Genomic DNA, 15,251 nt, shown 5'->3' on the forward strand with positions numbered 1-15,251 from the left:
AAATTTGTACTTTCGGGTGTTTTTAGCGTTGGGACTTTAGCATTGCATTGCTTTTTATGGGTTTGTGTGTTGGTGCTTTGTCCATCGCCGCACAGTTCGTCGCTGCACAAAGCCGCATTGGCACTCCGCTTGCATGCGTCCATTGTAATGCAGAACGGCAGACCGGCGCGTTGCTGCTGCTGCTGGGTCACCCAACAAAACGAAACCTCCGCTTTGCGATTTTTTTTAAATTGGTTTTGATTTTATCATATCATTGAAACTCTCTCATTCCAGTCGGATCTCGCTCGACGCGACGCACTTCAAGTCGAGCCGTATTAGAATGGGTCTCATGTTTGTTGGGGAAGCGGGGTCGGGGGTGGCGCCGTCACGGGACGGACACCGCTTGGCAACCACCCGCCCGCGCCCAAGCAAGCAAGCACTCCTTCGCCTCACCCGCCTCCGCTTCATCCCCCCCCCCGCTTTGCTGCCAACCGCCCCAACAAGCAACAGTATCAGCACCATGGCAGCTTGTGCAGCTTGCCGAGTGTTGTGTGGATGGCTTCGGCCACAAAGTAGTCCCGCCTCAAACACAACCCGCACAAAGATCCCAGCTTTTTGCAATCACGAACCGACCTCGGCAAAAAACAAAAACAACAACTGTGTTCCGACGCACGACCAAATCAAGGCAAAGTGAGCTGTAAGTCGGTAAATCGCACAAGCGGCGCGGTGGGCAAGCGGGGAATGAGCGATGATGATGGAGTCGTTGGGTCGAACATGTCGCTGCGAAAATGGTCGCTTCTGCACCGCTGTTTATGACTCGGTACCATGGCGAGCATGGCACAATTCGATGCCTGCATCGTGCATGGGCCAGCAGCCACCACCATCGTGCATGTCCTTGGCCCCGCACGGTGTGGTTTTCGACAGCTTTTATGGATGCAAACAGCAAGCAGCAACAGCAACATCTACAGAACATCATCAACAAGAAACAACAGCAAACAGCAAACAGAAACAGCAAACAACAACATCATCCAAGAATCAAACAAACAACAAAAAGGCTCACGGAACAAAAGTCTGGTTGTATTTGCCCGTTTCAAAGGAGGTCGGAAGGACTCGGCAAACCATGCACCTGTCTGGACGCTCGATCATCTTTTGAGCACACGCAACACAGACACATGCGTGGCAGCACGGCATCAGCTTGGCATTCGCCGGGGCGCTGTAACAGTACATGCACTCGCGTTCGCTGTCTTCGACAGCCTCTTCCTCGTTCACTTCAGCTTCTTCGCCCGACAATCGTCTCAGGATCTCGCCGAACGACGGTCGATTAACTCGCGCTGGTTCAAGACAATCCGCGGCAAGATCGGCCCCGATCATCTGTGCCGACTCCTTGTCTTGAGGGCTCCAGTCAATCGCCTTGTCCAGCACCGCATCGATTTTGCGGCTCTTCTTAAGCTCGCGCCGAACGGTACCCATCAGATTGATACTGGGCTGCTGTCCCGTAACGAGTTCAAGCAGAATCATGCCGTACGAGTACACGTCCGTTTTGATCGAGACCTTGCCGTCGTGGTGGTACTCTGGGCAAATGTACTGAAGCGTTCCTTGAACCGTTTGCGTACGAATGTAGCTGTGTGCATCCACTTGCATTGGCGCAGAGCGCGTCAGACCAAAGTCGGCGACCTTTGCGTTGAAGTGAGCGTCCAGCAGCACATTGTCCGTCTTGAGGTCCAGGTGGAACAGCGGCTGACGTGGAATGGCAGTTTGCACAAAGTGCATAGCATTTGCAACACCGGTGGCAATGTTTTGGCGTTGCTGCCAGCTCAATGCAGGCGTGCCACCCTTGCGATCGAGACGATCGCGAACAGATCCGTTTGGCATCAGCTCATAGACCAAGCAACGCTCGTTGCCTTCCTGGGCATAGCACATGATGGTGACGATATTCGGGTGACGGAAACGCGAGAGGGCTTCGAGCTCTGACTCGAACTGAGAGATGCCTTGAGTTGAATCCGCTGCCAAGCGTTTGACAGCAACTCGCTGACCGCTCCAGACACCAGAGTAGACGCTGCCAAATCCACCGCCACCGATACGCTTGGACTCTGAAAACTGCGCCGTTGCTTCCGACAGAACTTGCAATGGTACTTTCAGAATGTTGGATAGGAAAGGTGCGGCAGAGATTATTGGTGGTGCTTGGCGCTCGAGTTCGAGCTGCGCGATGCGAGCTTGCAGTTGACGGATCTCTTCGGTGGAGTCAGTTGGTATCGCGGGACCCGCGTTCGCGCTGCCACGGGGTTTGGAGGCAGGGGCAGGAGGGGTCGGAGAAGATGGAGCGTGGCTGGAACTTGGAGCAGCGTGTGGCACGCTGGCTGCAGAACGGGCAACTTGCGGATTTTTAGTTGTTGGAACGCTGGGACGGACTTGAGCGGCGCGAGACGCCATCTCCTGTAGTTGAGCAGGTGACGGCTTGAGTTGACCGCCCGTACTGTTTAAAATCAAACACAAGTAAGTGCACCGCTCCATCCCATTATGATTGCAGAGCAAGCATGTCAAAATTACGAAAGTTTGCATGTCCTGTTGCCGACTTGTTTCAACGCATTGATGCCATTTTCGGAAATGAAGTTCTGATCAAGACTAGACGTTTCGGAATGTAGTTTCAAGTTTGAGCGCCAATACATGCACGATCGGAATTCTGAAGCGCAACTCGACTTACTAGAGTGTTGTCAGATTCTTGTTCATTTTGAGTGCTTCAGCAAGCATTTGTGCTCCAGCATCGCCAATCTGATTCTCGTCCAGACTGACCATGGCCTTCATCAGTTGAATCGCCCACTCTCATGCACCAGCCGAAGTGAGTTGCCTTACTAGAGCCTGGTCATCGTTGTGTTCACTTTGAGTGCTTCAGCAATCGCTTGCGCTCCAATATCGCCAATCTGATTCACACCCAGACTGACCATCCCCTCCATCAGTGAGCACTCTTCTGAATCACCCATCACATACACCAGCAAGAGTGAGGTGTCTTACGAGAGCGTAGTCAGCGTCGTGTTCACGGAAAGAACCACAGCAATGGCCTGCGCTCCAACATTGCCAATCTGATTCTCACCCAGTCTGACCATGCCCTCCATCAGTGAGCACTCGTCAGAATCAACCACTCACATGCACCAGCAAGAGTGAGATGCCTTACCGGAGCTCCTTCAGCGTCGTGTTCACTTTGAGTGCCTCAGCAATCGCTTGCGCTCCAGCATCGCCATCTGATTCGCATTCAGACTGCTTTTCCCTCCATCAGTGAGCACTCTTCTGAATCACCCACTCACGTGCACCAACAAGAGTGAGATGTTTTACTAGAGCGTAGTCAGCTTCGTGTTCACTTTGAGTGCCTCAGCGATCGCGTGAGCTCCAACATCGCCAATCAGATTGTTGTAAAGACTGTCCACATCCCCCCATCAATGAGCACTCTTCTGAATCACCTACTCTCATGCATCAGTCAAAGTGAGATGACTTACTCGACCGTAGTCAACTTCGTGTTCACCTTGAGTGCTTCAGCAATCGCCTGCGCTCCAGCTTCGCCAGTCTCATTCCATTTCAGACTGTCCACATTCCCCCTCCATCAATGAGCACTCTGCTGGTATCACTCACTCACAAGCATCAGTCAAAGTGAGATGCCTTACTCGAGCATAGTCACCGCTTTGTTCCCTTTGAGTGCCTCAGCAATCGCCTTCGCTTCTTCATCGCCAATCTGACTCTCAGCCAGACTGTTCCGCTCCGTGTCGTCAGCACGCACACGCTGTCAACAACTGTGTTCCAATCAACTCAATCTTTTCTCTTACAGGAGCCAGCCACTCGCGTTCTTGACTTTGTCATACAACTCCCGCTGTCTCTTTGTCATCTTGTACAACTCGCGCTGGCTCCAAAGAGACGAGAGCGACGACAGCATATTGAAAGGTCTGTTGAAAAAAAAAAAAAAAAAAGACTAGAGATCTCAGTCCAAACCTATCATCTCTTTCCCTAACGATCGACACAAGTAGTTTCGTGGCCGGTTTTCACGTTCATCGTCAGACAAGCAAAACGATCCAAGTTGAAATAGACATGCAATTTTGAGGTAAGGCTGTCTTCAACAAGCAGCCGAGCTTGTTGCGCTGAGTCGTCGAGACCGATTCTATTCGTTTCTAATCTCCTCTTCCCCTCTTTCCTTGCAGCGCGAGATTCAGCGTAAATTGGCGAGGCGCAGTAACAGTACAACAGAACGAAAATGAGAATTGATGCTTGTGGGCGCAATGTTTGGACCGCTCTGTTTGATTTTGACAGGCATCAGTCTGACAATGCACCGAGGCATAACCCCAAAGCAACGACGGTTGGTATTTCACAGCGAGAGGCCTCACCGAACAAGTTGTGACAATATCGCATACTACAATCAAGCGTTTCGCACGGTCGGTAACCAATTCACTGGAAGCACAGCACAACCATCACATTCAGTACCGACTCGTACCTGTTGTGGGGCGTTGTGCTTTCATCAAACAGCACACAGATGGAGAAGAAGCCTCGACGCAGTTGATTGCAATCTCAGTTATTCAATCTCTATTCAATCTCTATTCAATCTCGATTCAATCTCTATTCAATTTCCATTCAAGCTCGATTCAATTTCCATTCAATCTCAGTTATTCAATTTCCACTCAATCTCAATTTCAATCTGAGTCGCTTAGTCTTTTTTTTTTTCTTTCTTTCTTTCTTTTCCACACTAACGCACAATGTCAACAACGCGCAAATCGTTCGCTCAGGCTGCATCGCGCACCGGCCGCGCACCCCGCGAGCTCGAAGTCCTCGTGTTTGGCGCCACGGGGTTTACTGGAACGCTTGTTGCGCGCTACCTCGCCGAGCGTCTCCCAGCCGGGTCCAAGTGGGGCATTGGTAAAAAACAAAGCAATTGGGGGACAAAAAAATTTCGCAAAAACGAAAAACTCCTCATACTTTTATAAGACGGCGGGGGTACGAAATCCTTCAGTTTCGCATTGCGATTTAGTCATTCGACCGTATGATTTGAATGGGGTTTTAAATCAATTAGTCGGATCATTCCGCTTCCGCCTTCCAAAACCACCCTCTTCAGCCCTTTCGTGATATTTCAACTCGCATCAACTCACCACGTTGCATTTGAAACATTGCGAACATTATTCCAATTTTATTTTTGGTCACAGCTGGACGCGACGCAGCGAAACTCAACAAGGTCAAATCAGAGCTGATCGCCCTGCGAGGTTCCTGCGCTGAAGACGTCGTTGTTGTCGATGGCGTGGATGTCGAAAGCGAGCTTTCCATCAAGGCAGCGACTGCTCGAACTTGGTGAGGAGGGATTGAGACCGTATTATTGGCACAAATTTGTCAATTTCCAAATTGGAGCTCTGAGCTCTGAGCATCTTATACTCGCAGTGTGCTTACCTTGTCGTCATTTGTGTGAATATTGCTTTGGGGTGTCTACCAGGGTGCTCCTCAATTGCGTTGGACCGTTCATCGCGTACGGCATTCCCGTCGTTCGCTCGTGCATCGAAGTACGTGCTGCTCGCCTATGATGATTGAACGCGACTATGGTATTGGTCTGCTAACGATCATTCCTGCTTCTCCCTGTTTCGCTCAGACGCACACAGACTATGTGGACATTACCGGCGAGCCGCGTTTTGTCTCGGCGGTGGTGGAGCAATTCCACCAGCGTGCCACTGAGGCAGACGTGCTCATTGTGCCTTGCTGCGGGTTTGATTCGATTCCTGCAGACCTGGGTGTGTGGTACACGCTGCAGCTGCCTGGCTGCATTGACGCAGCGACGCAAACCTCCCGCGTTCAGTCGGTCAAAACGGTCATTGCCGCCCGCGCCAACCTGTCGAACGGCACTTTCACCACGGCGATCGAGGCTGTGGGCATGTCGCAGCTGAGCGATCTGAGGCAGCTGATGCAGGCGTGGTACAACTCTGGCTCGCTGTCGCAGTTCCTCTTCCCGCCTGCCGCAAACGCCCCGCGCTTTTCAATCCAATACATGCGGGCCGTCAAGGATTGGGTCATGCCACTGCCCGTGATTGACACGGCCATTGTGCGCCGCAGCTGGGAGCTGACACCAAAAGCCAGCGGGAGCAGCACCACCAACGTGGCCTCGCCCTACCCGTCGCCCTTCTACTACGGACAGTACTACCAGATGCGCGGCTTCAAGTCTGTGCTGAAACTGGTGCTGTTCTTCCCCATCCTGCTGCTGTTGACCGTTGTTGCCCGCTTTCCTGGTGGCCGCGCCTACCTCCAGCGATTTGGTCCCAAGCAGCGCCAAGGCCCATCCGAAGAGCGTCGCAAGCGCTCCTGGTTCAAGTCGCAAGTGATTGCCTACGATGCCAAGGGCGCCGTGCTCGCCCAAGGCGTTGTCAGCGGCGGCGACCCCGGCTACACTGAGACGGCCAAGATGCTTTCCGAGTGTGCCTTGCTTCTCGCGCATCATCGCTACGAGCTGCCTCTTCGTGCCGGCGTTGCCACCACAGCCTCGGCCTTTGGCAACCACCTGGTCTCGAGCCTGAGCGCCGCTGGGATTAAGTTTGAGGATGTGACTGGCAAGGACCCGACGAGCGCTGCCAAGCGTCAGTCTTAATGACCGAGTTGTACTGTATTTGATGCTCGGCTTGGAGGTTTTGTCAAAACTGCACTCTTGGGAGGGGGTTTGTAGCAGCATCCAAGACTGTGGCTGAACTGAGCTTGTAAAGTGCATGAAGTGCCTGTTCTCTCCGATCTCCCCAGTGTTTGGTTATGTGCTGGGTTTTGTCTGATCTCTTCCTCCTGCTGCTTCGTCCTCGTGATTGAAATGAGCTTGTACAGTGTAGAATACAGTTGTTCCGCATCTTGCGTTTTTCCATTCAGTGTTTGCCACTCCTACCTTCCTCTCTCCCTCCTTCACTTTTTTTCCCATTCTTGCAATGCTTTACTTTACTCTGAATCCGTCAACATATCAATCTCTCAACTTTAACGTTTCTGATCTTTTGTTTTTGGGATTTTTTCAGTCTTTTCTTTTTGTAAGTTTTTTTTTTTTTTTTTGCTGGATTCACATTACAAGTGATTTTTTATTTATTTTCAACAATGACAAAACGAGACGATCATCAAACAACGCAAAACACACAGCAAACACGATCTCATCAATAAAGACGATGATCACGAAAAACAAGTGGAAAGAACGAAAGCAGATGAAAAGAAGAAGAAGAAGAAGAAGAAGAAGAAGAAGAAGAAGAAGAAAAAAAAAAAAAAGTCAATGGAAAACTCATACAAAAAAAAAAAAAAAAAAATCAAGCTTTTTCCATGGAAAACTCAATGAAATCCAAAAAAAAAAAAAAAATGAGCCACGCTTTTGACTGGGATTTTTTTTCTTTTTTTTCTTTTCTCTCGTTTGTTTTCTGATTGTTTGGCGTTTTGAAATTGAAAGTCGCTGGTTTTTGTGAGTTTTGATGAACTAGACTTTGATTTCGCGAGATTGGCGCGAAACGAACGAACGAACGAACGAACGAACGGCAGAAAAAGCATTGAAGCAAAAAAAAAAAAAAAAAAAAAGATGATGTCTCTCTTTCATTCGTTCTCGTCCAACAGCGACAGACAGACGCCGCGGAATCGAGGATGGTGATGACTAGAGTGAGATGTAGATGGCGATGGGGGAGGTTGCGGGGGTGGCGGGTCGGTGCGGCGGAGGCGGAGCGAGAAGACAGTGGAAGAAGAAAAAAAAAAAAAAGAGCGAAAAAAAAATTGGACGATTCAAACAGTGCGAGACTTACGGATTGCGTTCACTCTTCAGCCAGACAATGGTACTTGCTCGCTCATACTCTTTTGCTAACCAACTTTTTTTTTTTTTTTTTTTTCCGTTTGATCGATTTCCACTGATGCTGCTGCAGACAAACACAACACAATGTCCACGACCGAGATCAAGATCGAGACGATCGGATACGACGCTCGCTTCCCCAACCAGAACCAGACCAAGAACTGCTGGCAGAACTTTGTTGACTATCAAAAGTGCATCAAGGCCAAGGGCGAGGACTATGCCCCTTGCAAGGCCTTCAAGAAGAACTACACCATCCTCTGCCCGACTGCCTGGGTGAGTGTCGATTGTCGATTGTTTGGTGGCGCTGAGGGGTGCTGGTTGATCTCAATTGAGGGAAAAAGCTTCAGTCTGAGCCGACTCGTTTTTGTAACAACATTCTCACATTTCCTACGATCGCGAATATGCTGCGTTTGCTGTTGGTGTTGTTCGTCGTCTGCAGATCTCGGCTTGGAATGACCAGCTCGAGGCAGGAACCTACCCCGGCCGATTCTAAGCGAATTTTCGGCTTGTTTCGGCGGTGACGCTTCTGCTTTGATGTCTCTCTCTCTCTCCTGTGCTGCAATTTGTGTCGTAGCCTGTTGGCTTTTCGGTGTTTGCGTGTTGTCCTTTTCGACGGACGGGCACGAACTTACACAAGGTCAATGGGATTGAAACAACGACGCAATGAACCAGCGTTTTGTACTTTTTTGTTTCTCTTCTTCTTCTTCTTCCTCTTGCTTCGACTTCTCGTGTGTATTTCTTCCTTGGTCTTCTGGACGCCTTCTTATTCCCTTTTTTTCTTTTCTTGTTTGTGAATGAACAATTACCACCCAAAATCCCGCTTGCAACAACCACTTGCCTTCCATTTCTTTGTCCCAACAGCCTGGATTGCTCGAGTTCCAATCCTGATCGCTTCCGTTGCTTCAACAACCCTCCCTGATCCCTAATCTGAGTGCCTGTGAGCCCACGACTTCCAACCAGAGCTTGCAGCCACGTCAAATTCGTCCAATCGTCCGTTTCTCAAATCCTTATGGACTTGCATACCCTTATAATTCAAGCTTCATTCATCCAAACCCCCTACTTTTAAACTCAGACTCTCAGTCCCCCATTTCCCCCACTCCATTGAATGCTTGACTTTCAGGAGGTCTTTTCCATTGAGCGGGATCTGCTTCCCAACCTGCCGCGACTTGCTCGTCCTGTAACCAAACCCCACTCGAAAATCACCATCAAACGAGTTGCAGTCTGCTTCAGTTTGAGGGCGGGCGGAGGGGGAGGAGGGAAATCGAGATGCAGGAAGCAGCTGACTGAGAGTGAACGGACAGTGATCAGGATGCGGCTGATGCTCACACGGACTCTGGTCAAGTGGTTGAGGGCAAGAGTGGGATATGCTGAGAGTGTGCCGAGTTGGAGGGGCAGAAGGCGGAAAAGGGGGCGGTCTGCTTGAGAGATTGGAGCAAAGATTGATTGCTCAATGGTGCGCCATACAGAAAATCACAAAGGTTGGAGTTAGTGCAGTCTGACAAGTGCACTGTGTTTGAGATGGATCCGTGAACTTATGATGGAGTTTTGGGATGGTTAGAGGAGGTTGAACGAGCAAAATTCGAGTTGGAGCGATTTTCAATGGTGTTCCATACAAAAAGATCACAAAGGTTGGCCGAGCACAATCCAACATGTAATGCGTTCGGATAGAGTTATGCAACTCATCCTGAAGTTTTACGATGGTTAGGAGAGGTGCATGAGCTCAACACAACATTTACTGACTTTCGCTGTTTTTCCGAAATCTGATCCGGCTTTTACTCACATGCGTGAATTCAAACATCTTACTCACGACTTGCTGTTTGTCTGTCGTGCTTTTATGTTGCTTGATGATGAGCCAGGACACGGTCACGTCGGTGCTCGACTTGCCCATTCGCATCATCGGCGAGGAGCTCGGGCATATCATTCTCTACGCCTGGGACGGATATGAAGCAAACGATGTGGTAAGCAACAACAACCAGACTTGTTGCGTGATGAACCACAAGTAGGCAACAACGACATCCTTGTAACTAACCTCATTCTTTCTTTTCCACCTCCCCACAGCACTTTTTGACAAAACTCACCTTCATCGACCTCTATGACACAAAGCGAAAGGTCGCACAGACCATCTACACACATCCATGTACAACCAACATTGTGGGTGCGTCACTCAACCGCGATCGCTCGCTGCTCGTGTTTACCAGCTGCTTTGCCGTGGTCGCGCCGATGGACGAGGCCCAGCAGCAGCGTGCTGCCTCAAAGGACGAAAACCGTCGCCTGTCCATGTCCGCGCTCGCGCAGCACCAGCTGTTGCAGCAGCAACTCCAGGGCCTCGCGTCGGGCGGTGGTGCTGGCGGCCCACCCCAGCCGGCGCCCGCCTCTTCCCTGGAGATTCGGTACGAGTCCTTCCTCGTCAAGCTGAGCCCGCCCCTCAAAATATTCGCCTTCAATGTGTCGCGCACCGGGTTTCAACGCGTCCACTTTGTCTACGGCGACCAGGACGACAAAATGACCTACCTGCTCTTGTTTTTGCACAAGGAGTTTGTCCACCTGTATCACTTCCCTACCGGAGCGGATGGCGGTGCTGCCATGAAACAAATCGATCCGCCGCGTGTCCTCGCGCGCAAGTTCCTCTGGTACCAATGGGACATGGACCGCCAATGCTTTTATCTGCTCGTGATTGGCGCCAACCCGCGGGAGGCCAAAGCCCCGATCGGCACCATGATCCGCTGCCTTCAGTTCATTGGCAAGGGCAACTTTGAAAGCATGATTGAAACTCCCGTGCCCCTGCAGCTCAACCGCAAGATTATCGAGCAAAGCGAGTATCTGCACCTGCCGTTTTCCAGCGCCCTGCCAGGTAAATTGTTGTGTGTTTGTGTGGTGAGTGGGACTGTTCTATTGTTTTCTTTTTGGCTCATCACCGTTTCTCTATTGCCTCTTTTGCCTCGACAGACAAGCACTTTAACATGCAAGTCGTCCACATGCTCGGTGGTGGTTTGTGCGTCTGTCATCAGCACTTCCGAGAACTCTCGTCGTCCAAAGACCATGCAGTCTTGCACTACACAATCTTTGTTCTGCATCAAGGTGGGTACTCGCACAAGTTTGATGCTTGCGTGCTGTCGTTCGCAACAATCTCAATTGTGTTGCTGTTTTTCGTTTCACTTTGACAGGAGCCATGCTCGAGTACGAAATTCCAATGAAGGGCATCCCCGACGACATTGCTCAAGAGTTCCGACTCTGCTTTATTTCTGCCCGTATGTCATCCTCTCTGATTCGGGGTTGGGTTTGCCTCTGAAATGGAGTGCATTTGTTCGTCACTCACCCACTTCGTTTCCCCCCCCCCTCATTCCCTCCCACTCAGACGACTACCTTGTCTGCTATATTCCTGGCTACTACCTCCAGCTCATCGACTGCGGCTCCTCGCATGAGGTCACCTACCACCTCATCTTCCACCGAACTGGAGGCATCGGCTCGTCGAACGCGCACTCGGGCACCACCCGCGCCCGATCTTTTGTTGCAGCACCGCCCAATCCCTTCAACGCGCGCGTGGCGGCTGGAGCGGGTATGGCGGCAGGAAACGCTCCAGGAACGTTTGCGTCGGCCGCCATCACTGTGCCGTCGTCGCCAGGCGGTGCGGACACTTCGTACTTGAGCCAATCGCTCCTGTCGAGCTCTGCCATGTGGAATCAAATGGCCAACATGCAGTCGTCGAGCAACATTTTCAGCTACACGGGCGGCAGTAACATTAGCGAAGGCGGCGATACTGCGCACAGCGGCAGCGGAAGCGCAAGTCCGCTGCCTGCCGGTGCCATGACGCCCAACACGCACAGCACTGCCGCTTCGAGCGCCTCTGGCGGTGTTTCGCCCTTCACGGTGGCCGCCATGCACAAGCGCACCCGCCCTGTGATTGGCAGCGGACCAGCCCCGTTCCTGCCTGGCCAAGAATCCGGCTACATGTTTGGCGACACAACTGGCCTCGCGCCGCTGGTGGACCCGCTCAGTCTCTCCATGTCCTTCTCGACGATGGGGACTATGACTCCGCGTCCGCCGTCCGCCGTTGGCTTTAACGCTGGCACCTCCGATTCCTCGCCACAGGCGGGATCGTTCCGGTCGGCGACTAGTTCCTCGTCGATGGGCGGTGCTGCTGCTGCTGCTGCTGCTGCGAGCTGGAGCTGGCCCGCGCAAGCCCGCCACCTCGCGGCTGGCCAATCTGGCCGCGATGGCCCAGTCGTCTCCCATGCTTGCTCCTCCGTACGTGACCTACTTTGAGGGAGTTCGGCACCGCTCGGCACGCAGATCGTCCGGGTTTGCCATGTTTGACTGCTCGCGCGGCATCGCTTACCGCTTCGAGCTCGACTGGGACACTGTCTTTGATCTGTTTGCGCTGTCCGAGTCTCCGCAGCTCCACATGAAGGCCATGCATCTGGTCATTGCGCACATGGCAGACACCCGCCCCGTCAAGCTCCTCGTCGACCGGCTTTGCGCAGAGCTGCCCCATCGCATCACGCCAGAGCTTCTCAAAGAGTTTTTGATTGGTGCAACCCACCACATGTACATGAGCCGAGAGGGTGCAGATGCGGCACTTTTGCGGCTGCTGCCCATGACAACCATTCCAGCGCTCGTGGATGAGTGGGGCGACGAAGGCGCAACCACGCGATCGACCTTCACCCAAGAGTATGCAGGCCTGGGTTTCCACTACCGCACGCTCAAAAACGTGGCTCTCGGTATCAAAAAGGAGTCTGAGCTTTCCAAGAAGCAGTCCTCCATGGTCGGGGTTGGCAGCTCGTTCGAAGCGTTGCGGCTGCTATGCTTGAACTCGAAACAGCGCCGCTTCTCGGTGGAGCGACGCCTGCGCCGCGAGACGAGCCATGTCTCTTCTTCTTCGCTGTTTGGTTCCGCGCCCAATTCACCGGCCTCCAACAACTCGGGCTCGGCTAATTCGCAGCAACCTGCTTCTCCAGCCAGTGTCGCGCTTCAAGGCGGGTCGTCGCTCAGCTCCTCTCTTGTTTCAGCAGTGACCTCGTTCGCCCACTTGTCTGCGGCTGGCAACCCAGGCAACAACCCGGCCAACAGCCCGGCGAGCTCGATGCGTCGCTTCTTTGCCCGTATGTTCACACCAGTGGCCGCTGTTCCCGACGCGGTTGGCTCGCCAACAACCGAGGCCATGAAAGACCGCGGCCTGCTCAATTCTCCTCGCGAAGCACACTCGAAAATGGCGTCGTCTGCCAAAGACTACACGGACGTGCAACAACTTCAAGCGAGCCAGCTTTTCCGTCTCATTGTCGAAGCCCGCACCGAGGCATTCTCGCCCGCCACCCCACTCTCGGCAAGCTCCAGTTCCGATCCCACTCCTGACGCGCGGTCGCCCTCGTTTGCGCACTTGGACTCGGAGCTGGCGTCGCTGTCGCAGTCGGTGAGCGAGCACGAGGCACTCCGCTCGGTCGAGACGCAGGACAATGACCAAATCACCTTTGAGCTGTTGGAAATGCTGTATTGCGCGCTGGAGGAGCTCGAGTTTCCCTTCCCCAACAACTTTATCGCCAAGTTTGGTCGCTTGGCCTACAAGTGTCTCGACCGCTTTACCTTCCTGCAGTATGTTTCACGAAGAACGTTTGTGCTGACTCCCGACTTTGTCCGCGAAATCCTGTCCACCATTGCTCCCAATGTTGGCCAGTACGAGATTCCGTCTTCCCCGGCCCCATCCGACCCATCTTCTCCCCCGGCGCTGTTCCCTCCAGCCAGCGCCGCGCCGTCGACACTGGCATCTCGGGAAGACGCCGACTTTGCCTTCCGTCTGATCAGCCGCCTCGATCCCGCTCCTGCACTCAAGCTGCTCACCGAGTGGAAGCACCCGCTGGCCACCCAGTACGTGACCAACCTGTACAGCCAGAGCATCCTTTCCAGCCAGCAGCTGCACGCCGATTCGTCTCGATCTTCCTTCCAGCCGCAAGGGAACAACCGCGCAAGCATGCAGTTTGGCGGCGACGGCTTCCCTGGTGCAGACGGCGCCCCACGACCACGCCACGAGCGCACGGCCGAAGGCAACATTATCTTCTTGCCATCGGACTACGATCCCGAGGTCGGCATGTACAATGACGGCATTGCCAACATTGACGAAGCAGGCGGTGTCGACTTGGGTGAGGCCGCCAACGATGCCTTCCCCATCTTCCGCTTCATTCCGCTGCAGCTCTTCTTGCGCCAACTTGCTCGCAAGGATGCCATGGACGGCGGAGACGGCTCCGAGCTTCGCTTTGTCTACGAGGCAACGCGCTGCCTGGCCGACGTGCCGCGTGTGGTCCCCTCGCTCGCCGAGCATCCCGACATGCTGGCGGCCTTTGCGGACGATGGTTGGCGCACTGCGACTGCGTCGACCGGACGCAATAGCGATGACAGTGAACCGAATGTCACCGAGCGCCAGCTGCGCCAGCGACACATCAAGCAGGTCCAGCAGCAATTGCTCGACGAGCTGGGCGCCTCCTGGTGCGATAAAGACGACCCCAGCTGGATTGAAACGCAGCTATTGCGCGAGTCCTATCTTGCCATTTCCCGGACGACCTCCGATGCCAGTCGCCTGCGCGCTGCACAGCAGTGAAAGGTCGACAACTTTCTGCAACCTTTTGTTTGATATTTTGTTTTGTAAAAAAAATACATGTATGACTTTTTCATTTTTTCTCGTGGCCTTTCCGCATCAAGCTAGTTCCAATCCATAACGCACATCTCAGAGTCAACGATCCCACGTCGAACTCTCACGTTTAGTTTCAAAAAAATGATTGTCGTATCGAAATTTAATACAAGATTCACAAAATCACACAATCATGCAGCAGTCGCAGCCGCTGATTCGCCTTGTGCGTGGTGATCTTCCTCCTCTGCCTCGTCGTCATGCTTCTTGTGAACCATAAACAGGGTCAAGAGGATGGGAAGGCAGATGACACTGCCCAGGAAACAGCGACGGGCGGTGACGTCGTTGGTGTTGCTGTAAAAGCGCCATGCCAAGTACGTCATGTAGCCATTGCAGATCAGCGAATCCGCGGCAAACGTCCAGGTCGTCATGTCGAGCATTGGTGCGACAAAGGAGACGGGGAGCATGGCCAGCGCGTATCGCATGGTGACCCGCTTGGTGAGCTGCGGGTCGGTCACAGCCATCATGCGGTAGCCCGCGCGCGAGTAGTCGCCGCGCAGATTCCAGCTGAGGGCATTGAAGTGGGGGAACTGCCAAACAAACATGACGTAGGCGAGCAGCAAGGCGCCGGCGTCGAGCGAGCCCGTGCAGGCCGTCCAGCCCATGACGGGCGGAATCGCGCCAACCACTGCGCCGGCCCACGTGTTGGCAATCGAGGTTCGCTTCATCGGAGTATAGACAAGAGTGTACAAGAAAATGTTGAGCAGGCCCAGTCCCGCTGTGATGGGGCTGACGAACGCGTACAGCGATGCGACGCCAGTGATGCCCGACCCGACGCCGAATGCCATCGCATGG

The 15,251-nt window shown here is 53.1% G+C and overlaps 4 protein-coding genes across 4 annotated transcripts; 3 read left to right on the plus strand and 1 right to left on the minus strand.

Moving 5' to 3' along the window:
- Window positions 1–1,035: 1,035 nt before the first annotated feature.
- On the minus strand, window positions 1,036–3,850 carry CAOG_05762 (hypothetical protein; the record flags this gene model as incomplete). Its single annotated transcript, XM_004346385.2, has 10 exons — window positions 1,036–2,452; window positions 2,527–2,601; window positions 2,681–2,764; window positions 2,830–2,913; window positions 2,989–3,072; window positions 3,149–3,231; window positions 3,333–3,390; window positions 3,468–3,551; window positions 3,633–3,716; window positions 3,792–3,850. The coding sequence occupies 10 exons, from the start codon at window positions 3,848–3,850 to the stop codon at window positions 1,036–1,038; spliced, it is 2,112 nt and encodes a 703-aa protein (XP_004346435.2).
- Window positions 3,851–4,681: 831 nt separating this feature from the next.
- CAOG_05763 (saccharopine dehydrogenase) lies at window positions 4,682–6,825 on the plus strand. Its single transcript, XM_004346386.2, has 4 exons — window positions 4,682–4,869; window positions 5,154–5,295; window positions 5,435–5,501; window positions 5,588–6,825. Exons 1-4 carry the CDS (start codon window positions 4,710–4,712, stop codon window positions 6,572–6,574), a joined length of 1,356 nt encoding a protein of 451 aa, XP_004346436.1. The 5' UTR covers window positions 4,682–4,709; the 3' UTR covers window positions 6,575–6,825.
- A 1,034-nt stretch (window positions 6,826–7,859) lies between these two features.
- Window positions 7,860–8,594, plus strand: CAOG_05764 (cytochrome c oxidase polypeptide vib). Its single transcript, XM_004346387.1, has 2 exons — window positions 7,860–8,056; window positions 8,223–8,594. Exons 1-2 carry the CDS (start codon window positions 7,871–7,873, stop codon window positions 8,274–8,276), a joined length of 240 nt encoding a protein of 79 aa, XP_004346437.1. The 5' UTR covers window positions 7,860–7,870; the 3' UTR covers window positions 8,277–8,594.
- A 282-nt stretch (window positions 8,595–8,876) lies between these two features.
- On the plus strand, window positions 8,877–14,435 carry CAOG_05765 (hypothetical protein). The gene is made up of 7 exons (XM_004346388.2): window positions 8,877–8,960; window positions 9,640–9,741; window positions 9,842–10,634; window positions 10,730–10,861; window positions 10,948–11,031; window positions 11,139–12,028; window positions 12,180–14,435. Exons 1-7 carry the CDS (start codon window positions 8,889–8,891, stop codon window positions 14,367–14,369), a joined length of 4,263 nt encoding a protein of 1,420 aa, XP_004346438.2. The 5' UTR covers window positions 8,877–8,888; the 3' UTR covers window positions 14,370–14,435.
- The last annotated feature ends 816 nt before the right edge of the window (window positions 14,436–15,251 follow it).

The sequence above is a fragment of the Capsaspora owczarzaki genome, assembly GCF_000151315.2.
Source record: "Capsaspora owczarzaki ATCC 30864 unplaced genomic scaffold supercont2.9, whole genome shotgun sequence".
In the NCBI taxonomy this organism is placed as follows: Eukaryota; class Filasterea; order Ministeriida; family Capsasporidae; genus Capsaspora; species Capsaspora owczarzaki.